Source organism: Lates calcarifer, linkage group LG11 (genome assembly GCF_001640805.2).
Source record: "Lates calcarifer isolate ASB-BC8 linkage group LG11, TLL_Latcal_v3, whole genome shotgun sequence".
NCBI classification, from domain to species: Eukaryota; Metazoa; Chordata; class Actinopteri; family Centropomidae; genus Lates; species Lates calcarifer.
Window position 1 is genome coordinate 508,184 of NC_066843.1, and position 24,635 is coordinate 532,818.

The following is a 24,635-nucleotide window of genomic DNA, read 5'->3' on the forward strand; positions in this document are numbered from 1 at the left end:
AACAGCTTCAGTCTAAACTCCAGCTGTTGCATTGTGGGTAATGTAGGCTCCAGGAAGGAGAGAGTGGATTAAAAAGACGTCTCTGGTTCTGCTGCATCACTTTATTCTTTTACACTGAGTGTGACAGTGTTACAGGAGTTTTATTCTCCGTCTGTGGAGGAGTCTGTTAAATGTTTCTGTGGCTTAAACCATGTAAAAATATGACATTTACTCATTTATCAAGTGGATATTAAAACTCACAGAGGCTCATTTCTAACGTCTGTTTGCTGCAGGAGTTGGATTCATTTCTTTTACCTTCAGAAATCAAAGAAATGTAACATGTAATTTAACATTTACAGTAAATCACATGTTCTAACTTTAATCTGAGTTCATTTAAACAGATTTGAATGAACGTGTAAAATGTGACGTCTTCCTCTGAGCTGGGTGAAACACTGGAGGAGGAGCAGTGACCCACCATCTGGTTATTTCCTCTGGGAAACGTTCACAGTCCGACGTCCTCTGTGTTCAGAGTGATGATCATCATGTGGACAGTGTGTCTGCCCGGGAGAGTCGATCCAGCCAGCTCCGATTTCTCTGCATCGAAACTGTGGAGCTGAACGTCAACGCAGCTCAGACTCCACCTGTGGAGCAGAGGCTGGATGGACCAGTCAGAGCTGAAACACAGGGAGGAGGAGGAGGGGGAGTCTTTTAGAAACACCATTTCCCACAAGCCCACAGATCATCACCACAGAAACACAGGTTCACCTTCTCTCCTGGTACGTGGTCCAGAACTGGGCTCTGGGGTTTTTTCTCAGGAGAAAAGCAACAGTGACGAGGACGTCTTCGAAATCTGCAACAGGTTCCAAATGTTCCGAGTTTATTCTCATGATTAAAGTGATCACGGTTCATTTTATCAGGATCTTTACGACCACAGAGGAGAGAGTGAAGGTTTAACATGGTGTTGAAAGTATTAGATTATTGTCTGTGATCCATAAATAAATGAGAACATTAAAGAAGTCAGACTGCCTGTTAAAAACAGCTCGTGTGTGATTAGTGTGTCGGTTCAGATTGTAATCTCTGATCAGTTTGTTGTGACGGACTCGACCTCGAGGTTCGTAGAAAACGTCTGATCCCAGGATGAAGTCCAGCTCAGGAAGCAGGACGAGGTCCGGGGAGACGTCCCCCCAGGTGAGGCCCAGCACCTGCACATCAGGGAGGCCGTTGGCTTCACAGCTGCGCCTGCAGTTCTCCAGACACAGAGGAGAGTCGGCGCTGTCGGACAGGATCACCTGCGCTCCGCACCTCGCAGCCACCACACCTGGGAGACTCACACCTGCGCCGAGCTGTGGAGAGACAGACGTGCTGTTCAGGGAGCACCTGCAGCTCAGATCACAGGCTGAGACTCTCTCCTCACCTCCAGCACCGTCCTCCCTCTCAGCTCCTCTCTGTGCGTCCACAGATACTGAGCCAGCACCACTGCACACGGCCACACATACATGCCATACTGTGGATCCAGGACCTGAGACACACACAGTTAATCTGCAGGGTGAATGATGAAAACACAACCAGCACCTTCAGGGCTGTAAGGTCCTCTTTGCTTTGATTTCACACGGGTTAACAGTAGAGGTATTTATAAGTTCAATTTCTATTTAATTAAACACATTTTGTGCACAGGATGTTAGCCGAATTTGAGGGGAGACTCTAATGTATGGTATAAAGCCTCTGACCCCTCCTCTACCGGCTGCGTACCATTTATAAACATGTAGTTAACTTAAATTCACACATTTTCAGGAGTTCGCGTCTTGATTCTATGACACCAACTACTTTCAGTTGTTTGGTGAAGTCGGTTTTACACTCGGGTATGTTAACGAAGCTGTTCATGCAGTATGCTAATGTCTAGAGACAGTAAGACAGACCTCGGGTATGGAGACAGACAGTGATTCCTGTGTGTTTTTCTTGTCATCAAACGTGAAAGCTTTATAAGCTATGCTAGCTGTTTCAGCTCCACTGTGGTCCATCGTCCAAGTTAAAACCCTCTGAAATTACATGATCATATCTCCAGCTATTGTTCTGGCTTCTCGTCGTCTGATGTGAAATTAATATTTCCTAGTTTCATAGATAATCATGTTGATATTATATCACAGGCAGACATGCTTGGGACTATTTCCGCGCCGAGGACCCAGCGTGAGAAGGACGTCTTAACGGCCAATCAAATCCATGTATATGCCTGGCGGGAAGGCTTATTCTACTCCTCAACCAATCAGTGTTTTGCTTTCGTAGACGCTGTAGCCAATTAGCTTTCTAACCTGCTACAGGGGCGGGTGCTAATTACGTCAGTCAGTTGCAAAAGCATTGTGTCGCCAGGTAGCTAGCCGCTCCTGAGGTTTTAGCTGTTTATGAAATTATAACACCAGGCAGAAATTTAGAGTGTTCTCATTTCAGTGATTATAGATTTGGGGACGAGCTCAACACATTAACCGACTTTTGGGTTTGTTGTCTTATTAAAGTGAAAGCTGAGGGTGTGGGAGCAGCGCAGCTAGCCGGCTACCAGCGCAGGCTAGTGAATGTGTTTGTGTGACAGCCCCGGGTTAGCTCGATAGCTAGCTGAGCAGCGATAAAACCAGGAAGGAGGAATGAACCATAAGAGTAAGAAGAGGATTAAAGAGGCGAAACGGAGCGCCAGACCCGAGCTGAAGGATTCATTAGACTGGATAAAACACGGCTATCATGAGACTTTCGACCTGTCACACCGCACCGTGAAGGTAACTGTCAACCTAGCATGCTAAGCTAACAGCGGCTTCGGCAGGAGTGCAGCTTGTCACGTAGACACCGAGGCGGTGTGGAGCCGGTGTTACAGAAAATTCTGTGACCCGGTTAATTTCATCTGAGCCCAGCAAACTGATTCCTGCTTTATCACACTGAAGATAAAATACTACATTAAAATCCAACTAAAGTAAAAGTACACAAGTATTTACATTAAAGGATTGATTGTCTGTGTTGTAACTAATTAAAGTGGGGCTGATTTAAACTACTGACACACACATGCACTGATATTATACATCATCATTTATTAGAGGATTTGTTCTGAATTGAGTATTTATAGTTTAAAGTTATGATAACAAGTGGTGGAAAGTAAAGAAATACATGTACTCAGCTGCTGTACTCCAGTACATGTTTGAGGTACTATGCTACTCCCAGATTTCAGAGGCAAGTCTTGTAGTTTTACTGCACTACATTTAGTCTAATGCTGATTTACTCCTGTGAGGTTCCTGAAATAAAAATGGGCAGTGTATTAATCTGAAGATTGTGTTTTGTTGTCTGTTGCTGCAGGAGTCGTATTTACTTCCTCTCACTTCAGATTAATAAAATAATTCTGTGAATTGCTCACATTGACTTCAGATAAGGACTGTGGGTTTCATGCTCCATCACTCACTCTGAAGGTGTTTGTTTATATCCAGTTTGAACAGGAAATAATGTCATAAAAACCAGCCTCAGTGTTCATGCTGACACCTGACTGTCCTGAGGTCAGCCTGTTCGCTGACCTCAGGACAGAGCTGCAGTGGAATATTAAAACCAGCCGACAGGCCGAGTGAGTTGAGTAATAGCCACAGTTAGTGTTGGTTACTCAGTGTGGGTGTGCCCTCAGGTTATGAAAGAGAACACAGCAGTTTATCACTGCACTGACCTGCTTTCTTTAAAACAGCAGTGTGTTTGTACCCAGTCTCAGTTTCTTTGTGTTTAATGATTTTAGAAAGAGAAAAACACAGGAGGTTGAAGTTACAGCTCTGCTCCTAACAAAGATGGAGGCTTTAAATGTTCAACAGGTTTAAAGTCTTTTCTCCTCATGGACAGAGGAGAAAGCACCGTACAATACACTGATATATGCTGTGTTACAGGACAACGTAGAGCGTGTGGACGCCCTCCACATCAGCCCTGAAGAGTTCATCCAGCGCTTCGAGCGCCCCTACAAACCCGTTGTCCTCCTGAACTGCCAGGAGAACTGGCCCGCCCGAGAGAAATGGACTCTGGAGCGCCTCAAACGCAAATACCGCAACCAGAAGTTCAAGTGCGGGGAGGACAACGACGGATACTCTGTGAAGATGAAGATGAAGTACTACGTGGAGTACCTGGAGAGCACCAGGGACGACAGCCCGCTCTACATCTTCGACAGCAGCTACGGTGAACACGCCAAACGCCGGAAGCTGCTGGAGGACTACCAGGTCCCGGTCTTCTTCACCGACGACCTGTTCCAGTTTGCAGGAGAGAAACGCAGACCTCCGTACAGGTTTGACCTTCTTATTTTATCAGTCTGTAGAATGGTTGAGTTCAGTGTCACCTGCTTCACCCTCTCATCTGGTCTCTGCTGCAGGTGGTTCGTGATGGGCCCGGCTCGCTCCGGCACCGGCATCCACATCGACCCGCTGGGCACCAGCGCCTGGAACGCCCTGGTTCAGGGTCACAAGAGGTGGTGCCTGTTCCCCACCAACACCCCCCGAGAGCTGATCAAGGTGACCAGAGAGGACGGAGGCAACCAGCAGGACGAGGCTATCACCTGGTTCAACGTGGTCTATCCCCGCACGCAGCAGCCCAACTGGCCTCCAGAGTTCGCACCGCTGGAGATCCTCCAGAAACCCGGGGAGACTGTTTTTGTGCCTGGTCAGTGGAGAAACATCCTCTTCAGAATCTTGAGTCCTGATCTGAGTCTGTCCTGTGTTTGTTCTCTTTTCCAAACCAGCCAATCAGAAAGCAGACTGGTTCCCTTCGAGGTGTGAGCTCCTCTGACAGTTCAGACTGTGAGGAACACGTGGTCCTGGACTCTGAGGGTGATGCTGATGGATTAAACCCTCAGCTGCCTGTTGGCTGGTGGTCCAGGATTTAGACTTCACCAGTCTGACTGTGCAGATTAGAGCACAGACAGGAGGAGTGTAGGACACGTCGTGTCGGTCAGGAGTCAGCAGCTCGTTTTACTGTTTGATATGGTTCGATCGTTAAGGAAGTTTATCTTCAGGCAGAATCACTTCCTCTCTGAGTCGACAGTCGGCTTCACCCTGCAGCTGATGGAGGGTGGAGCTGGCTGATGTTGTTTTATTCGTGCCTCAGGATCTGATATTGAAGCCTGGGCAGTAACAGAGTGTGTTAGATTTGCAGCCATCCATGTGTTAATGGTAACTAGCTGTGTGTCGGCAGGTGGGTGGTGGCACGTCGTCCTCAACCTGGACACCACGATCGCCGTCACCCAGAACTTTGCCAGCACGACCAACTTCCCCATCGTGTGGCACAAGACTGTCCGAGGACGACCCAAACTGTCCAGGAAGTGGTACCGGTAAGGACTGGTCTGAATAAATCAGGGGGGCGATGGGTGTGTGTGTGTGTGTGTTGTGACTGTGTGTGTTGTTGTGGCAGCATCCTGAAGCAGGAGAGGCCCGACCTGGCAGCGCTCGCAGACAAAGTGGACCTGCAGGAGTCGACGGGCATCGCATCAGACAGCTCCAGTGACTCTTCATCATCGTCATCCTCCAGCTCGTCTGACTCCGACTCTGACGTACGTGTTAAAACACACACACACACACACACACACTTCATTCAGTCTGTCTGCAGTCAGATGTTTTCAGAGGAGGAGGTCGTTAAAGCTAAGACCCTGATCTTGGATTTGATAGTGGACTTGTGGGAGCTGAGCTTTGAGAAAGCAGTGAAATCATTCACATGAGGACGTCACGGAGACGAAATAACAAACGTTATTTAACCCACAGTTATTCAGTGTAATGAATGATGCTGTGATAGAGTCTGACCCTGTTAGGCTCAGGATCAGTGGTTAGAGCTGCAGACAGGTCTAACATGTGAGCGATCCCTGCCTCTCTGTAACCTGACACCTGTTCACGTGATGTAACGGCGTCTGAACACCGTGTCCCTGCAGGCAGAGTCCGGCTCTGAGGGCGACGCCATGTCCCACCGCAGGAAGAAGAGACGCACCTGCGGGATGACCGCCAACGGAGACACCAGCAGCCAGGACGACTGCGTCAGCAAGGAGAGGAGCTCGTCACGGTGACCTCCACCTCCACCCCCGCCGCCTCCCTCGCCATCACTCCTGTACCCACAAACAGACCCACAACTCCAGCTGCTTCTCGTCTAGTCTAGGTAAAAGAGTGGCTGCCATCAGAGACAAGATGGCTGCCGCTGAGAGGAGAGGTGTAGATAAAGGCGGAGGGTGGACTGGGGCGTGGGCCTGCTGGACACCTGCCACCACTGTGCTTTTCAACACCAATCGATATCTGTTTGTCTCTGTAGCTTCTGTAGTGTGAGGACGTGGAGAGAGGAGGAGGTGGAGTAACAGACGGTGAGGTTTGGGGGGGGGGGGGGGGGGACACTGGGGACTCGTTGGAGCTTTCAGACTCTGAGCTTGAGCTGAAACAGGGATCAGATATTTTCTAGAAGCTAAATTTGTTGCTCATCAGTCAGAGATAAACACACGGTTCAGGCTTCATCAGCAGACAAATATCACCTGGGCCTCTGGGTTCACAGCAGCCAGCTGGTGTTAATGAGCAGTAACAGCAGGCTGTGGACATCATCCACCACGTCACTGAATTCACCTGAGCAAAAAGCCTTTTAGATTTTAGAAACTCTTCAATCTGCTTTATTTACTCACACTAATCATCCATTTTTATTCTGATCTGTGTCCAGCTCACATCACATTAACGAATGACATCAACAGGAATGTGAGTGAATATATGAACACTGCTGTCAGCACTTTAACATCATTTACACCACGAACATGGAAGATCAGCCAGGTCAATGTCAGTGTGTGTGGAGGCTGATGGTCTCATTCATCAGGATCAGTACTGCTGATGAGCTCCGTCTTCATCTGCACTCAGCTGTGGACCTGGAGGTCCTGGTCTAACTTCAGCCTGGCTCGTGTATCTGCTGTGGAAACTGACGGCGTCACTTTAGTTAGCCAGCCTTAATGACATTACACACACACACACACACAGACATGGAGAAGCATTGAGTGTGTGTGTGTGAAGCGCTGCCTGCTTCGTGCCACATGCTGCAGATGCTGAGTCACACTGGTTTTCCTGGCAGTTGGAGTGAAGGCCAGCAGAGGGCGCTGTGTGTTAGTGAGAGCAGACATCTCCCAGTAGAGAAGCTCAGAGCAGAGATCTGATGGTGTTTCAGCTTTAGAAAAGAGTCGCAGAGTCAGAGCAGCTTCTCTGAAACTGAATCCTTTAAGAATCAGTAGTGAAGTTGATGAATCGCTGTTCCTGTGCAGTTAATCTGTGGCTTTAGACTTAAAGTGCCTATACAGTGTGTTGTTGGTGTGACTGACTGTGGGGGAGGTTGTGTTTCTGCTGTTTGGTGTTTTTATCTGTCGTTTCAAACTCAATCAAAGGCACTACGTCGGTCTGAGGTCGGTCACACGGTGCCTTCCGTCTGCCTTTCCGGTGAAGGTCTCTGTCTCCGCTCGAAGGTTTTCTCCTCCCCGTCGTCCGGGCCGAGGTTCGCTGAACGTTCGTGTGGATGCTGAATCTCCTGCGCAGGTTAGATGATGATGAAGTGAGGACGAGGAGCCTCGGCGCTCAGAGAGACCCGGATGTGATGAATTTCATTTTGTTGGTGAATAAAATCTTTTCTATGACTCGAAACGTGTCAGTGTCATCTCATGTTTCCTTCAGAACTACAGTGAAAACTGACCCATGTTCATCATTTACACTGAAAACATAGTCGTCCTTTAATGAACACACAGAGGGTGTGTATATATTTTAGTCAACACAAACACAAACGGTATTTTATTCTGAAAACCAGCTGGCAGCATATGTATCTCCTGCAGCGGCTTTTAATTTGAAACCAAAGCGGATGCAGCCCCCCCCTCACTGTGTCCGCTCAGCTGTTGAGGTTAGAGTGTGTGTAGAGGCGGGATGCGGCTCAGTGTGTGTGTGACTGCAGCCTGACCAACACACACCGTCCTCCTCTCCAACACACACACACACACGCGTGGACACACACTCTGAGCGTCTCACCTTTTCCCTCAGTGAACCTCCACCATGGACCTGGACCCGGCCGTCATCATCCCCGCCATCCTCTTCACCGTCGTTGCCATTTATTTCGCTTCTTCGCTCCTCAGCAAGAAGCCCGACGCCTCCTCCTCCTCAGCCGGGAACAAGAAGCCTAAAGTCGGCTACGGAGACGACGTCCCTCCGTCCAGAGCTCTGGGAGAGCAGCTCCGACCCGAGCCTGAAGCCTCCCCGCGGCCAGAGCCTCCAGCTCCGGCTGTGGAGGACATCGGAGCCGCTGAGAAGGTCCAGGACGTCCCGGACTCACAAGTGAAGGTAAGATCGATCGATTACAAACCAATACAAATGTATTGATCGAAGGAAAGTTTTAATACTACAGGGGTTTATTGTGCAGTGCAGTTTGTTAAAGGAATAAAACACAACCCTGATCTGTGACCAAACTTTTTATTTCTAAATATCAAACTGATCAGTGATTATTTTTCTGTACACCGATCGATGAATCGATGAAGCTTTTCTCAGATGTTCCAGGTGTCGTCATAACTTGCTGATGAGGCTTGAGGCTTTTCTCCACATGAAAATGTTTCTGAGATTCACATCAAACCATGAATTGATTGATCAAAAAATGAATCAGCTGATTCATCTCAGCACAGCCTGGTCTTTGTGCTGCATCTTAAAGTAATAATAATTCAACTGTTACACACAGACAGCAGCACTGATACTGAAATACTCTCACTTTAAGTATTTATACGACTAATATTCGTCAGGGATGTCCCTGAATGAGCTGTAGGTCAGATGTTTATCCTCACTGATTATTTGTGGATTATTTTTACAGTTAAATGTTAGAAAAACTGAACCTGAGAGTCGGAGCTGACGTCTTCAGACAGAGACTCAGGTTTACTACCATTACTACATTAGAGAAACGGACACCAGAGAATATCTGTTAATGACAGTAAAGTGTTGCAGGTGCACTTTCTGTCCATTAAGGTGAGGTCACCTCTCTGACTTTCAGCTGCATCTCATGGTCTTCAGGATAACATCATGCAGGAGATTCATTTGTTTTTCTGGCTGATCTTGTCGTCCTCAGGGTTAAACTGTGTCAGGTTCAGTGTTCATGAATTGACTGATGTATCTGAGCCGTGGTGGATTATCACATGATTCCTGTAGTTACTGCATCAGATTTCTGTCTAAAGCTGTGGGTCATTGATCACAGATCAGACTCGCTGGGGGATAAACTGGGACGGCGGCTGTTGATCCAGTCTGATTGATTATTAGAGCTGCTGGGTCACCGTGTTATCAGCTTAGAGTCGAGCTCCTGCTGCGTTTACATCCTCCACATCGTTAATTGTCCTCATCAGGAGTCGGACAGTTTGAACCAGCGTCCTCTAGAGAATTAACTTCCTGGACTTTATCAGTTTGATCACAGGGTTTTGGACTCACATTGGTTGACGTTTGGCCGATGCCCAAACACAGTCACCGTCTCTGCCTCGCTCAGCAGCTGATGACTGGATGATTTGCTTGTTCACACAGTGTGGAGCCTTTATAGAAGTGTTGATGAGTTTTTAGGAGCGTGGACCATCCACAGACCAGGCTGTGTTTTCGCCTGAACCATTTGAATGTCTGCTAATGTTGCTGTGGTTTTACACCAACATGCAAATCAGGTTTTTGTTGCAGCGGTACAGACACCTCTCTCTGGACAGGGTTAGTCTCCAGAGGTCTTTCTCCACGTCGACCCTCGTTTCTTGGATCTTTTTGACCTTTTTCCGTCTCGAGCTGAGGCCTTTAAAAAGCCTGAAGAATGTGCCCACCGCTGCTATAACATGCGACAGACTGACCGGCTATATTTGGTGCCAAACATGAATCCTATATTTACATCTATATTTGTGGTGTCACATGTCTGAAATGGACTCTGGTGCTGCAGGGAGAGGTGGAGGTGGGTGTGTCGCCTTCACACCGGTTCATGTGATGTTTGATAACTGGGAAGTCTGCTCTGTGTTATTTCATCCTGCTGATTCAGACTCAACACCACGCTGGGCTGCAGAGCTGAGGAGGCAGAACTGGTTCCACAAGTATCTTTACTTCACTGTAAAGTCACATTTCAGAGTTTTCTTTGAATGATTTCCTCAGTGTATCTTCACACAGAAACACAGGACGTGTTGTATTAAAAATCAGAAACTGAAATTTGTCATTTACCAAAGTATTATGAACCTTTGCTGCATCTCCAAACTGTAGTCCCATGATTCATGCTAGCTAACAACCCAAGCCACAGAGTCTGAGGAACTCTGCAGACCTCTGTGATAAAACTGTGGCAAAGCAGATCAGGGCAAAGTCATTCAACCATTTCCAGGAGCTCAGAGCTCAGTAACTATGAAATGGAAGAAGTTTGGAACCACCAGGACTCGTCTTAGGGTTAGGGTTGGCCGTCTGTCCAAACTCAGTAACTGAGCAAGAAGGACCTTGGTCATTGAGGAGACAAAGAATCAAACGGTCTCAGAGCTTCAGAGAAGGAGAACCTGTCTGAAGGATGACCATCTCAGCAGCCTCCATCAGTCAGGCCTTCATGGTGGAGTGTCTGGACGGACGCCACGGAGTAAGAACTCCAGGCACCGTGTCGGCTGGAGACCAGACCAGGTCAACACCTTGGGCTCACTGTCCTGCTGGGGGAGGACCCTGTTTCCATGGATTCCTCCTCCAGCAATGTTTAGGTGGTGGTACGAGTCAAAGTAACATCCAGATGAATGAAGGAGACAAGGTTCCCAGCAGAACAATGGAAAGTAACGAAATGATTAATGATATTCACTTCAGTGGTTCAGTGTTGTGGCTGATCAGTGGATACTGTACCACCTCTTAATGACCAACGGTAACCTTAAGGTAGGTCCGCAGCATGTCAAACTGGACAAACTCATCTGACACGTTGGTCTGAGCCAAATATAAACCTGCTGTTCTCTCTGCTGTAAAAGTATCATGGACATCAATCTTGTGGCTGAGTGTCACTGAGCAGCTCTCAGTCTTGGGCCTCGCCCTCGTCTCCACTGATAACCTTATCCAACACACACAGTTTACTCCTCAGCTGTCTGACTCACAGCTGCCGCACTGCATCATGGGATATTTTACAGTTTTCTTCTGCCACATAAAGGAGGCCTGTGTGTCTGTGAGACACAGCGAGTCTTGTTGTTTTGGCCTCTGTCTTTTACGACTGTGGGAGTCAAAGAGTCGAACAGAACTCGTGTAGCTTCACAGCAGCGACGTCACCGTCCCACAGTTAATAGGAACAGGACCTTCTCCATTTTTATTTCACTTTATTCCATTTAACATGTAAACTGACAGAACAGGAGGAAGTTTCCTTCACATTTAAACCAAATTAAGAGAAAATCAGTGAAAGAAACTGAGAAGGAAAACACATTCACAAACACACTCATTAAACCATCAAAGAGGATTTGATCCAGTTCCATGTGTTAATGTGAGGAAGGTTCAGTCTCCTCATCTCTCCACACAGATCTGATGTTTTTCTCATGTCGTTGTTTGTGGAAACACATTCAGACAAGAATGTGCATAAAAACCGGTGGATGGAGCCACCATTTAAAGGTTTTCCATGTTTTATTATACACAAGTTTCTGTTTCTTCAGTTGGACTTTATTTCCTCTGTAACCTCAGTCTTTTCCAGGCTGCAGTGTTTGTCCTGTTTGTTTCCCTCCATGTTCCTGTGGTTCTCAGGTTGTTTTCAGACCGGTGCAGCTTCCTCTTTGCAGGTTTACAGCCCTGCAGCCGCTCCATGCGTCTCTGTCGTCACAGTCAGAGCCCGATCTGGCTCTTTGACATTTATGTGCTTAGCATGTTGTACTGATCCTTGTTCTAGAGTTACCAACTGCAGCGACTCCACCTCCACCCACACTGCAGCCTATATAAGGTAAAAGAGGATAAAGGTGCAGTTCAGACTCAGACTGATGCACTGAACTGGTTTTATTCTAACTGATATGGATGTTTTTCACTGTACAGAATCAGCTGGTTTGGTTTAAAACATGAAAACAGAGGACTGTGTTTGAACTGTGTAGACAGGTCAGATTCATCAGGTGTCGTCAGACCTGTTGAATGTTTCTTCTCCCTCCTCATTCTTTGAAAATTACAAACTGTGTTGCAGCTCTCCATATATGGAGATGTGAGTGTGCTCACATCATCAGGTCTGAGGGAGGAAGGTGGAGTTAGAGCCAGCTGTTCTCTGTCCAGCACAGAGGTGGAGACACATCTGTACGTTCCTCTGTCATGTTTAACACCTCAGGGCCGGTCCAAGAGTTTATGAGAACCAAAACAGAACAAACCCCCAACCCCCTAAAATTCAGTTCAGTTCCAGTGCTTCCAAATGACTCTCATCATCCTGAAGTTTTTACATTGTGACTCCAAATTTGTTATATGACATAATAGAGTCCTGCAGGACTGATCCTAAAACCAGGAAGTCAGTTAGCATGTTAGCATGTTAGCTCTTCCTGTTGTCAGTGTGTTTCTGGTTAAATGTCTGAAATAAGGTCTGTGGTTTTAACACAAGCTCAAGACATTTTCAGGTTTTATTCTCCGACATAAAATGGGTCAGTAAATCCCCCACTCCTGATGTTTGAAGCTTTTACGTGTCTTAAAAAAGGCGGTTGCTAACGAGTGTCTAAATGAGACTACTTCATCTGTGAGGATTATCTGATCAACTAAACCTGAAGGATCAGAAACTTTAGCTGCTCACTGTTTATTTTCTGGAATAATCCAAAACACTATGAAAGAATAACTAACTTCAGAACTGGACCACAGAAACACATCATCACTTTTTTAATTGTTTATTTTATTTTCAAAACTTTGAGACCTTTTTTAGTTCTGTCATAACGTGTCAGTTTCCAGGTCTGTCACCCTATCATGTTATTGTGGTTATTTACCAGTGTTTATTCGTTGTATGTTTGTAGATTTTTGTGGTGGCTCTAAACTTTATTTGTCATGTCTGACACACGTCCTCTGGCTTTAACTCATCTCATCAGTCAGTTGTCCTCTAAACAGAGGACTGAATCATCTGATGGGCGTGTGGTCTCTGATGGCGTTCACTGACCTCTCATCTCTTTAGGTTTTATCAGACTGTGAACAGTAGCCAGTCTGAGCTGTGTTCTCGTTGGACCTCCTCTGCAGTCTGACATACCTCTGCTGGTATTTCCCCCCTGGCCCGGCCCTGTTTCTGCCTCTGAGGCCTGGTCTGCTCTGGTCTGGCTCAGTACACCTCTGCTCCACAGAGCCGTTGGCTGGCCATCAAATCCAGGAGAAAACAATGGCTTCATATCACAACATCACAGCTAATTCCTCCTCTGTGGTGATTGCAGAGAGCGGCTGCCCGGCCCTCAGATCCTGGCATGTTTTGGTCTTTTGTGGCCGTGCTGCAGCTGGGCAGAGATTCACGGCTGTGAACAGACAGATTTACAGTGAGAGAAAGAAAAAGACACAGCAGAGGATTCAAAGGCAGTTTCTCCTCTGTGATGACTTACTGTAACAATCACAGTCACAACCTGAGAGGTAGAAGAAAACCAACCAGAGACCAGTGTTAGTCCTCAATAATCCTACTCTACTGTGTTAAAACAGCCTGAGCGTGATGGACCCTGAAGGCAGCACCGTCCATCTCTTACACCTGGCGTGTGCCTCTGCAGCTCTGAGACAGGCCTGCAGACATTTCCCTGCAGAGAACAGAGTGCGAGTGTCCGGTTGTCTGTTTTCTAAATGGAGGCGGCGTCAGAGAGCTGAAGAGGAGATAAGGCAGAACAATGAGTCTGTGTTTGGACGCAGAACCAGGGCAGAGATGGAAGGTCTCTGCCACAACAACAGCCTATTCCAGCCTACCCCCCCGACCATAACCACTACACCACTGGTATTTATCCCTCAGCACAGTATCCTGCAGTGATTAACTCATGGGAAGACCCCTAATTAGGTTCCTCAGATGTAGAGGTTGGCAGTAGTTTCCACAGACAGATTATCTGGAGATTACAACCTCATTGTCTTTGTCTTCGGCTTCCTTTCTCCACATGTTCACACTGTAGTTAGAGACATTTTCACTTTGGAACTTCAGGTCTTTTTTCAAAATCCCTCCAAATCCAAGCAGCTAATGTTAGCATGTCTGGCTAACTAAATACTTATTAGTTAGCGTGTAAGACTAGTAAACAAGAGCCACAGAATCATTAGTGAGTGACATTTTTACATTTTGTTTTATTTACTATCTTCTGGTAAAAACGGGGCCTCGTGTCGTCTGTCTGTCGTCTGATCCGGTCTCTGGCGATGCTCTGTCAGCTCGCTGGCCTCAGGCTCGTCCACCGCCTGGACCTGCCTCGTCCTCACTGCTCAGGTAGTTCACTAAATTCCCCACATGCCAGCAGATCCGATGCCCTGTTACTCAGCTAGAATGGCTTTTATGAGAGGAGCACTCAGTGTAATGTTTCAGATTGGGAAATGCTCTCAGAGGTCAGAGGTTAATCCAGAGAGGCAGAGCTCCTTCATCCTCACAGACCTTTAAAATGACATTTGACTTATCCCTAGTTTTTATGTTGGTTTAGTGACATAGTGTAATAAATACACGGTTTACTAAAGATGATCATGTGTATAAACTTTACAGTCTTTTATAATCTTGAATTATTATCTCATAATAACATTTGATATTTTATACTGTTGATTTAGTGTCTAATAATCTCAAAGGAACCCATCATGTACATTTAGCTTCTTCCTGTGTTGAATCATTGTGTTATAATCTTGATCAGGAATCTCAGTCGTGGTTTAATATTTTCTAAACTTGTATCTTGACTCACCGTTGTATTTTTACAGTATTTTCCTGGCAGAATCAGTCTTCCATAGCTTCCTCTCATGCTCCTCAGTTGATTCATCCTCACAGCAGAACTTCATCATCACACTGGATGATCTCATGTGGGACTCACTCACCCGACAAACATATTTGCCCAATTTAGGTGAGCAGTGAAAGCTGGGCCTTAGTTTCCTGCAGGACTACACTCGATCATCGTGCTGACTCATTATGTGAGTTAATGACTCTGTGACTGTGAACACTCAGAGTCGTCTCTGTGCAGATTATTCTGCTGTTTCACAGCCCAGGAATTCAGAGGCAGAGGAAGGGCCCGGTGTTTCCGGCTGCCGAGGGATTAAGAGACCAGGCGGGCAGCAGACGGGCTGGCAGGAATACTTTAATACCCCCCCTCCCTTGATGCCACCAGTTGTCAGTGTAGTGAGTCATCAGGAGCAGGACTGTGGCGTCTGTCCGGGTCCAGGCTGGTTTTGACTGATGGGACCGGACAGGAGCACTGCAGCCTCTTTCTGCTTAGATACAGTATCCACAACAGTTACTCAAGTCAAAGTAATCTGACTACTGCACTGAGAATGTAGAGAAAGTAAAAGTACTCATCATTTTACTGTTGGAGCTGGATGAGCTGATTATTTTCATGATTAATTGATTGGTTCATATTATAATGTTGCATGAAGCTCAGTTAAAGTCCATTGAGCTGCAGATGTATTGTGAGTGTGAATCAGTGAAGCAGCACAGAGGCCGACAGAGAAACCAGATCTGCTGCTCAGATCTCAAACTCTGCAAACTCAGCACTTCAGAGAAGAAGGACAGGTGCATCTGTGGGGGGAGGTGGGGGCGGGGGTCGTCAGGTGGCGGGGAGAGGACAGGTCGACACTGAGGAGCAGTTTTATTTGTCCTGGTGTCAGCGGCAGGCGGCGGCTGAGTCTCAACGAGGAGCTGCTGCTGACAGTAGTCATCCACAGGACAGTCTCTGTCAGAGGTCAGAGGTCAACAACATGTGCATGTACAGATGATCCAGTTTGACTGATGATATATTGATTATTCCTCTGATCAGTGCTGCAGGCTGTTTCTACCCTAAAGTATCAGTTGATTATTCCAGCTCTGCTCCGTAAAATCCCTGTTTTTGTCAATGGAGTCTGGTTCTAATATATAGAGATGTTGATGAATCCCTTGACAAACACAGGAATTTCATCTGTTTTCATAGCGTACTTTATAGAATCACAGGGTGGTTTCACCAGTAAAGGTTCAGAATCTGGATCAGGTCTGTTGGGAAACACTTGGCTTCTATTTCAGGACCCGACAGTCATGTGGTTTTATCAACAACAAACTGATAAAACAAACAGCTGCTCCGTTCAACTGTCGCTGTAACTTTACACTTTCATCTCACTGTCTGAAAACCTTTTGTCTTTCCAGGCTGTCCCAGAACCAGTATCAGCACCAGAACCAGTAAGGAAACCAGAACCTGTTCCAGAACCAGTATCAGCACCAGAACCAGTAAAGAAACCAGAACCTGTTCCAGAACCAGTATCAGCACCAGAACCTGTCCCAGAACCAGTACCAGCACCAGAACCAGTAAAGAAACCAGAACCAGTAAAGAAACCAGAACCTGTTCCAGAACCAGTATCAGCACCAGAACCTGTCACAGTACCAGAGACTGTACCAGAACCAGTTGCAGTACAAGAAGTAGCTGCAGTACCAGAACCTACTCCAGAGCCAGAACCTGTGCCGGAGCCAGTATCAGTACCCGAACCTGTACCAGAACCAGCTGCAGTCCCAGAACCAGTATCAGTGCCTGAACCTGTCCCAGAACCAGTATCAGTACCAGAACCTGTCCAAGAACCAGTATCAGTACCCGAACCTGTACCAGAACCAACTGCAGTCCCAGAACCTGTCCCAGAACCAGCTGCAGTCCCAGAACCAGAGTCTGTTGTGGTGCCTGAACCGGTACCTGAAGTGGTCCAGCAGCCTGTGGCGGAACCAGAGAAGGTTGTGGAGGAGTCTTTACCTGAGCTGGTCCCTGGTTCTACAGAAGACAGCCTGCTGAACCCCGAACCGGTCCCAGAGGAGTCACCCAAGCCCAAACCAGAACCTGAACCAGAGACCGTCCTCAACAATGGTAAGACCGCTGTTCTATCTAGACCAGATCGGTCATATTCGTTTGCTCAGGTCCAGTCTCAGTAGAACTGGGTCTCAGTGGACCAGGACTCAAGACATCTCTCAGATTAAACAGGTTAATCAATGAGCTGCGACGATTGATCGATTATTAAATCAGTCAGTCAGAAGCTGTGTTGATCATCGATCAGTCATTGCAGTAATGAGTTCTTCTGCTCGACCCTCTGTGGGTCCAGATCCTCCGCTGATGAAGATTTGCTGCTTTTCTCTGTTCAGTGTCAAAACGAGACATTTGAAAGCATCATGACGGACGTTTGTCAGTGTGAGCGAACACAGTCATCAATAGATTAATTGATAATGAAAATAATTAGTTGCTGCCCTATAAAAGCAATTTGTGCACTAGATATGTTTTTGAATAAGTTGTAAATGTAAGAGCAGCTGTTGAGCAGGATCATGGCAGCAACAGGAGGCGTGACGTGACTCTACAGCTGGAGCTGAGGACAGAGCGATGCAGGACATCTCACTGAGGCTAATGTTGAACAGGCTGCTGTCAGCGGCTGAGCTGCAGGAAACAGAGCAGAGCTGTCAGGCTACAACACACAGACACAGGTTGTATTGAATGATGAGTGTATGGATTTAGGCTCAGAGGAAAACACCCAGTCAGTCTGATGGTTTCATCCTCTGACCAGGAGGTTAACCACTGCTCAGGAAGAAAACTGACCTGCAGCTGATTCACACTGAAACACACTCCTCAAACAGGAAGGCAGCGCACATGATGACCAGTCTGTACCAGCTGTGTGTGTGTGTGTGTGTGTGTGTGTGTGTGTGTGGTGTGTGTGTGTGGAGGTGGAGCAGCCATCTGCTTTAAGAGGATGATACTTAATCTTGAACAGGCAGTAAAGCACTTGGCTGCCCCTGAACAACAGCCGCTGTCCAGACTGACAATCAGCTTTATGTCCCTGCAACCTGTGACACAGCAGGTGACCAACAGGTGTGTGTGTGGTGTACAAAAGATAACCACAAACATCTCTTATGTATCAGTGCCAGACTCCATTGACAAAAACAGGGATTTTACCGAGCAGAAGAAGGGAGTTACTAATCTACCACTGCCTCCATCTGTTAGTGTGTCTGTGTTACTGTGTGACTTTCAGTGGAGGAAGAAGTAATCAGATACTTTACTGCAGTAAAAGTACCACACAGTAACACAGACACACTAACAGATGGAGGCAGTGGTATTCCAGCAGCTCCTGAGTTAAATCCCTGTTTTTATCAATGGAGTCTGGTAGAGATATATAGAGATGTTTCTGGTTAAACTAAAGGATCTTCCTCTTTAATAAGAAGCTGTCTGTGGCAAAAACAAACACTGATGTGGACAGTTTAGAAGTTTTGTTTTTTTGTCTCAGTCATTAACAGATGATTATTTTCATATCTGATTAATGCAGGTTTTATTAAGCATCGTCCAGAGCTGAGATATAAAACAAAGCAAATCTTCATGAGAAACTGGAACCTGCAAATATTTTGGCATTTGTTCTTAAAACCTCTGAATGCTGTATCAGTGGCTGCAGGGTGGTGTGGAGGAATGGAGGCAGTGACTCTGCTGTATGTGCTGTTTCAGACGTGGCTGCAGCTGAAGATAAAGTGAAGTTCACTCCCGGTAAGAAACAGAGCAAGTTCGAGACGCTGATGACGAAGGAGGAGATCGAGGAGGAGCAGAGGTCAGTTCACTCTGCTGATGATACGGCAGGACGTCCAGCATGTTCCAACACACACACACACACACACACACCTGCTGTGTTTTCATCCTGCATGTGGAGACAGAAGCAAACAGTCCTGCTCAGCCATGGGGGGGGGGGGGGGGGGGGGGCTTCAGCTCTGCTTCCAGCTTCATCATCCACAGCTGAGGAACCTGTTTTCTTCACACACTCAGTGTTGATGACGTGTGGATGTTGAGTGTGTGAGGTGGGGATTCTCAGGATGAAGCTCAGGTTTCCTCGTCCGTGTTTTTGATGAGTCTGAATCAGTGTTTGATGTTGGAGATGACTGTGGATTAACTGCTGGTTCAGTGAATAGAGAACGTTATATAATCCTCAGTCAGTCAGTGAGTCAGTCAGTCAGTGAGTCAGTCAGTGAGTCAGTGAGTCAGTCAGTCAGTGAGTCAGTCAGTCAGTCAGTCAGTCAGTGAGTCAGTGAGTCAGTCAGTCAGTCAGTCAGTGAGTCAGTGAGTCAGTCAGTCAGTCAGTCAGTGAGTCAGTCAGTCAGTGAGTCAGTCAGTCAGTGAGTCAGTCAGTCAGTCAGTGAGTCAGTCAGTCAGTCAGTGAGTCAGTCAGTCAGTCAGTGAGTCAGTCAGTGAGTCAGTCAGTCAGTGAGTCAGTCAGTCAGTCAGTCAGTGCAGTCAGTCAGTGAGTCAGTGAGTCAGTCAGTGAGTCAGTCAGGTCAGTGTCAGTCAGTGAGTCAGTCAGTGGTCAGTCAGTCAGTGAGTCAGTCAGTCAGTAGTCAGTCAGTCAGTCAGTGAGTCAGTGTCAGTCAGTGTCAGTCAGTCAGTCAGTCAGTGTCAGTTCAGTCAGTCAGTGTTCAGTGTCAGTCAGTGTTCAGTTGTCAGTCAGTCAGTGTGTCAGTCAGTGTCAGTGTCAGTGTGTCAGTCAGTCAGTCAGTGTCAGTCAGTTGTCAGTGTGTGTCAGTTGTTGTGTGTGTTGTGTGTTGTTGTGTTATTGTTGTTGTTGTGTGTGTTGTGTGTGTGTGTGTTGTGTTGTGTTGTTGTGTTGTTGTGTGTGTGTTGTGTGTGTGTTGTGTTGTGTGTGTTGTGTTGTGTTGTTGTGTTGTTGTTGTTGTGTTGTTGTGTTATTGTTGTGTTGTGTGTTGTTGTGTTGTGTGTTATTGTTGTGTTGTGTTGTGTTTGTTGTGTTGTGTGTGTTGTGTGTTGTTTGTTGTTGTTGTTGTTGTTGTTGTGTTGTTGTTGTGTTGTGTTGTGTGTGTTGTTTGTGTGTGTGTTGTGTTGTGTTGTTGTGTTGTTGTTGTTTGTTGTTGTGTTGTTGTGTTATTGTTGTTGTGTTGTTTGTGTTGTGTTGTTGTGTTGTGTTGTGTTGTTGTGTTGTTGTCTGCTGAGTGTTTCAGCAGCAGAGGAGGGAAAGTCTTTGTCGTGCGTTGACTTTATTTCCCTTCACGTTTCCTGTGTCGGGGACAAACGTCCAACTTCCTCATTCCATCTCCCGTGCGTGAGTTTCTCTAAACTCTGTCCTCAGCTGGTGAGCCTCTGTCCGTCCCTACAGCTCCACGCTTTATTGAGTCCAGTGCAGCCGAGCCCGTCACCCAGACTGAGCACCAGACCTCAGTCCTTCAAGAACCAAACAACCTGTCAGAGAGTTTGAATCTGACACGTGAGCGTCTCGTCTGCGAAGAGAAAGATTCACACCTCGCTGTGATCAGACTCTGTTACAGTCACTTCACACTGTTCACCTGCATGAAGGCCCAGCACACGTCTGCTTCCACACACACGCTTCATGTTTGAATATCGAATCAATATCTTTTGCTAAATTATAAAAAAATCTCAGACATGGTCACTTTGGAGCGACAGAGGAAACCTCCACCCTGTTAATCCATCAGTTTATCTCCAGGTGAAGAGGTGTTTCCCTGCGTGACACCCAGTGTGTGTTGTGTGTGTAGAGCTGATAAGGCTGTGTGTGTGTGAGTCGGCAGAGTGTGTGACTGCCTCCACCTTTATCTTTTCAGGATAGAGCTTACGTCAGATTTTACCTCTCTGTAATCCACCTGTGTTAGGAAGGAGATGGTAAGGCGACGTTTCTATTAAATACAACCTGTCCTCCACCCAGCTGCACCCAAACCTCCACCCCCCGTAAACCAGCCCCCCACAGCCCGCAGGTTCGGATAGACTGATGAAAGCAGCAGGACACAGCCAGAGTGGAGCCTGTGAACGTTCTGATTTAAATATTTCAACTCTGTTTCCTGGATCGATCACATGACGTCAGGGATTATCTCTCTGCTGATGGATACTGATAAATAATGAATCATCAGTCTATCCCTACTGACCCCCCTCTGCCCCCCCCCCCCCCCTTTGATTTTCATGCATTTTTAACATCATGTTTTATTGAACAGCTCAGTTTGATTTACACAGCTCCACATCACGTCAGACGTCACACACAGCAGCGAAACTGTTCTCTTATATTAGAGACCCAACAGATCCACCATGAGCAGCACCAGGCAAAACCTCGAGCAGACCCAGACTCTGGGTGGGCGGACAGCTACCTCCGCTGGGTGGGTTAGGAAAGGAGTGGTCAGTGTGAGAACAGTCGCTGAGCAGGTCACACTCTGCTCATGTCGGCTCCATAAGGTCAAATGCTGTGAGTGGTATCGTGCAGAGCTCCTTACTGAAGTAAAAGTCCAGCGTGCACGCTCACAGTCCGACCCAGATCACACAACAGAGGCCGATGTGGGTCATGTGTGCTCAGAGGGGATAAGACGTCTATACAGGAAACACAAAGACCCTATAGGAAGCTTCAGCTATAGGAAACACAGAGCAGACGCTCTCCTCCTCCGAGCTGAGACCAGAGTGTCAGCTGTCAAACAGGTTCACAGGCTGGAGGTCTCAGATCTTTCACCTGACTCAAAGATCCAGTACTCTGTTCCACGTTACGTCTGTACACTGAGTTATAAAATACTGGATTACTTCAACACTGTATCTAAAGACAGTAACAGCTGGAGTCAGTCAGTATAAACTGTTCAGATGCAGGATTATTTAAACTGAGTTTTTCTTTCATGTGTGATTTTATTTGGAAATCAAACTCGCTGACGTCCTCAGCTGAACTCAGAGGGAGTGGATTTCATATCAGTGCAGCTCTGAGCCATCAGAGCGTCAGAGTCTGCAGCTCCAGTCTGACTGAGACACAGGACGATCCATCTGATCCTTTAACGCTGAAACACATGAGTTCATTGTTTTTAGTAACAGCTGATGGAAGCTGGTGTGTCCTTCTTATTGTCAATGAGCGCCCCCTGCAGGACAGACCTGGTCATTACACAGTCCATGTCTGAGTAAACCTCTAACATCCAGGTGACTCTCAGAGTGTGACAGAGATTTAAAGAAGCTTCTAGATAAAAACAGATGATGGAGAATCAGAATAAAAAAACTCAGTAAAAAGCTCTACAGCTCTGAATCAGTCACATGTGGTTTAATTAGTGCGTCTCAGGTCGTCTGTGTTTCCTCCTGAGGCGTTCAGGGTCCTGCAGCAGACTCGAGCTGCTCTGGCTCTGGTGGTGGTTTTCAGTCGCTGAGCTCCGAGCGCTCGCTTCTCTTTCTGTCATTTCCTCCAGTCTGGGTCACGTCTGTCGGCCTGTGTCCAGCTGTGCTGCTCTAACCCTGCATGCTGCCCGCTAACACCACAGCTAACGGTGAGTGCTGCTGCTCAGATCTGAACCTGCTCTCACACACTAACATCATTCATCAGTATGATGAGGAAACGTCTTTAACAGAGTTAGAGACTCAGGTGTTTCTGAACCTGGGTCTTATTCTCCATGTTGTTTGTGTAAATGATGAGACCAGCACTGACAGAGTCAACAACATGATGACAGGATTCCTCCAGAGACAGAGCTTCTCATTAAAGAGTCAGATCCTCTTAGTTTAACACAGACACACTAACAGATGGAGGCAGTGGTATTCCAGCAGCTCCTAGGTTAAATCCCTGTTTTTCTCTATGGAGTCTGGTAGAGATATATAGAGATGTCTAGCAATTTTTGTCCCTAGCGATCATTTACATGAACATCAATAGAAAGCTGGAGCAGTAGAAACACTCTTTAAAACTGTGTTTTGCTTCTTAAGAAATCAAATTTTCCCTGAGATTCTTTGAGTCAGAAACTGACCTGCTCGTGTTTTTCTCTCCTTTCAGAGCTCCTGAATGATCCACAGCAGAGTGAACGCTCCCTCAGCTTCCGTCTTCTCTGTTTTATTACAGCTGATGTGTGAAGACGCTGAGGAGGAGGAACCTTCAGCTATGCAGTCAGTAGGGAGTTAAAAACCTGCCGTCTTTATCGTACTTCACTCTTTTTGCTTTGAGCTGCTTGTGAATAGCAAACGTCTTTACACCAAAGTGCCTTCAGGAATCTGCTTTTTTAAAGTGAAGGGAAACTTTAAACCCTGAAGAGGAAGTGCTGATGAACAGAAACAGAGTGTGTGTAGTTAGAGGAAGGTGTGTGTGATGTTTTGGTTCAATCTATTAAAGCGTCTAAATGTGATGAAGTTCAGCCTGAGTTTAGTTCAGTCTGTTAAAACAGTAACATTAACCTGCTGAGTTTGGTTTAAATGTTAAATGAAATAAATGTGTGAAATAAACCTGAGCTCATGTTGTTCATTGTGTTTTCATCAGTTCATTTTAATATTCACATTTTAAAACAACAGTTCTTCTCCACCCAGCTTCAAACGTCTTCACAGCTAAAATAAGAAATAAAACAGATCAAACCTCCAGAGGTCCAGTGTCCACGCTCTGACAGGTCACAGCTGTTTTGGTGGTCTCACAGATCCTGGATCAGACTGGATCTTTGTCATGTTCCTCCAGATGTTTCTGAGCAGGCCTGGTGGTGTGGTGGGTCTGTCCTGCAGGGGGAGGCCCCTGACATTGGGGAGTGATGCCTGATGTTTGGTGTGTGGTTAAAACCACCTGTCTGATGGACTCAGAACCTGCGGGGGTGTCCTGTGGTCCAGATCCTGGATCAGACTGGGACTAAACACACACACACACACACACACATCAGTCTGTTGTAAACAGGGTGCTCATGTCTGTGTCGTCCGACTTCCCAGGGTGCAACAGGAGCAGCTGGCGGCCATCTTCCTCCTGCTGAGGGAGAACCAGGAGGCGCTGGGAGAGGTGACGGAGGGAGACATGGAGGAGCAGCTGAAGCTCTACTCCCTCTGAGACGCACCTGACGCCATCATGGCCGCCCGCCCGTCCTCTCAGGGAGTCCTGTCATGTTACCATGGCAACACCACCTCTCACAAAAACTTGAATGTAAGATGCTGTAGATGAACGAGACGTTCAGACGCTCACACAGACGCCTCGTCCTCACCAGAGTTAGACTCAGACAGGAAGTGAATCCAGACTGTGTTTCCTGTTTCCTGTTCTCATCAGAATGAACGGTGATCCATCTTTTCCTGGACCCTGGTCTGAGGTCTGAAACTTTACAGCTGAAAGCTCTAAAGAAAGAAGGAAACAAACAAACAGCAGCAGGAAGCAGAGTTTAGAAAAAATCTTTTTCTCATCACGACAGCAACACGATGACTTTATTCTATAATCAGACTTTTTGTTTATAATGTTACAGCCTCCTCCTGAAACGACCGCATGTTATATATTGAATGAAATATTATTGATTCTCTCTGAATGATGAGACTTTTTCTTTCTCTTCTCCATCTTTATATTTGGACTCTCTCTTTTACGACTGTTTTCAGAATAGTTTAACTTCCATATTTTCTGTTTAAAAGAAGAAGTCTAAACTAACCTGGGTTTGTAGACTGTACCTGCTGCATTCTGGGTAACGTAGTGTTTCCTAACAGGTCTGTAGCTGATGTTTAATGACTGTGTGATTTTTACTTTAGAGAATCAAACAGATGAAAGAGGCTTTATTCATTTAACGTCTGATGAATCTGTGATGACTTTATGTTTGTTTGTTTTTCATGATAATAAATATTGAAATAGAAAACACCTGCGCTGTAGTTTTAATCA

General features: G+C 46.5%; 3 protein-coding genes across 6 annotated transcripts; 2 read left to right on the top strand and 1 right to left on the bottom strand.

Annotated features, from left to right (window-relative positions):
- Positions 1-81: 81 nt before the first annotated feature.
- LOC108882391 (histone-arginine methyltransferase METTL23) lies at positions 82-2,168 on the bottom strand. Its single transcript, XM_018674871.2, has 5 exons — positions 1,896-2,168; positions 1,394-1,498; positions 1,085-1,322; positions 745-829; positions 82-653 (listed from the first exon to the last, which is right to left on the bottom strand). The coding sequence occupies exons 1-5, from the start codon at positions 1,995-1,997 to the stop codon at positions 482-484; spliced, it is 702 nt and encodes a 233-aa protein (XP_018530387.1). The 5' UTR covers positions 1,998-2,168; the 3' UTR covers positions 82-481.
- Positions 2,169-2,299: 131 nt separating this feature from the next.
- Positions 2,300-7,616, top strand: jmjd6 (jumonji domain containing 6, arginine demethylase and lysine hydroxylase). 2 transcript variants are annotated; one of them, XM_051073916.1, is made up of 7 exons: positions 2,300-2,741; positions 3,876-4,264; positions 4,349-4,635; positions 5,167-5,302; positions 5,383-5,521; positions 5,894-6,313; positions 7,364-7,616. In XM_051073916.1, exons 1-6 carry the CDS (start codon positions 2,613-2,615, stop codon positions 6,023-6,025), a joined length of 1,212 nt encoding a protein of 403 aa, XP_050929873.1. In that variant the 5' UTR covers positions 2,300-2,612; the 3' UTR covers positions 6,026-6,313; positions 7,364-7,616. The 2 variants fall into 2 exon arrangements, with proteins under 2 accessions (XP_050929873.1, XP_018530382.1); XM_018674866.2 differs by having other exon boundaries at positions 5,894-6,114.
- Positions 7,617-7,874: 258 nt separating this feature from the next.
- Positions 7,875-24,612, top strand: si:ch73-366l1.5 (FILIA-N KH-like domain-containing protein). 3 transcript variants are annotated; one of them, XM_051073917.1, is made up of 6 exons: positions 7,877-8,300; positions 16,216-16,360; positions 16,427-16,918; positions 18,530-18,629; positions 20,641-20,698; positions 22,809-23,256. In XM_051073917.1, the coding sequence occupies exons 1-5, from the start codon at positions 8,016-8,018 to the stop codon at positions 20,672-20,674; spliced, it is 1,056 nt and encodes a 351-aa protein (XP_050929874.1). In that variant the 5' UTR covers positions 7,877-8,015; the 3' UTR covers positions 20,675-20,698; positions 22,809-23,256. The 3 variants fall into 3 exon arrangements, with proteins under 3 accessions (XP_018530386.1, XP_050929874.1, XP_050929875.1); XM_018674870.2 differs by lacking the exons at positions 20,641-20,698; positions 22,809-23,256 and adding an exon at positions 23,717-24,612 and having other exon boundaries at positions 7,875-8,300; XM_051073918.1 differs by lacking the exon at positions 20,641-20,698 and having other exon boundaries at positions 7,879-8,300.
- Positions 24,613-24,635: the final 23 nt, after the last annotated feature.

Coding starts and splice junctions, on each gene's coding strand:
- jmjd6 (XM_051073916.1), top strand. CDS start 2,613: ATGAACCATAAGAGTAAGAAGAGGATTAAAGAGGCGAAACGGAGCGCC. Junction 5,303..5,382: donor CTGTCCAGGAAGTGGTACCG/GTAAGGACTGGT, acceptor TTGTTGTGGCAG/CATCCTGAAGCAGGAGAGGC. Junction 5,522..5,893: donor CGTCTGACTCCGACTCTGAC/GTACGTGTTAAA, acceptor GTGTCCCTGCAG/GCAGAGTCCGGCTCTGAGGG.
- LOC108882391 (XM_018674871.2), bottom strand. CDS start 1,997: ATGGACCACAGTGGAGCTGAAACAGCTAGCATAGCTTATAAAGCTTTC. Junction 1,499..1,895: donor TGTCTGTCTCCATACCCGAG/GTCTGTCTTACT, acceptor TGTGTGTCTCAG/GTCCTGGATCCACAGTATGG. Junction 1,323..1,393: donor GAGGGAGGACGGTGCTGGAG/GTGAGGAGAGAG, acceptor GTCTCTCCACAG/CTCGGCGCAGGTGTGAGTCT.
- si:ch73-366l1.5 (XM_018674870.2), top strand. CDS start 8,016: ATGGACCTGGACCCGGCCGTCATCATCCCCGCCATCCTCTTCACCGTC. Junction 16,361..16,426: donor ACCTGTCCCAGAACCAGTAC/CAGCACCAGAAC, acceptor CAGAACCAGTAT/CAGCACCAGAACCTGTCACA. Junction 16,919..18,529: donor AGAGACCGTCCTCAACAATG/GTAAGACCGCTG, acceptor GTGCTGTTTCAG/ACGTGGCTGCAGCTGAAGAT.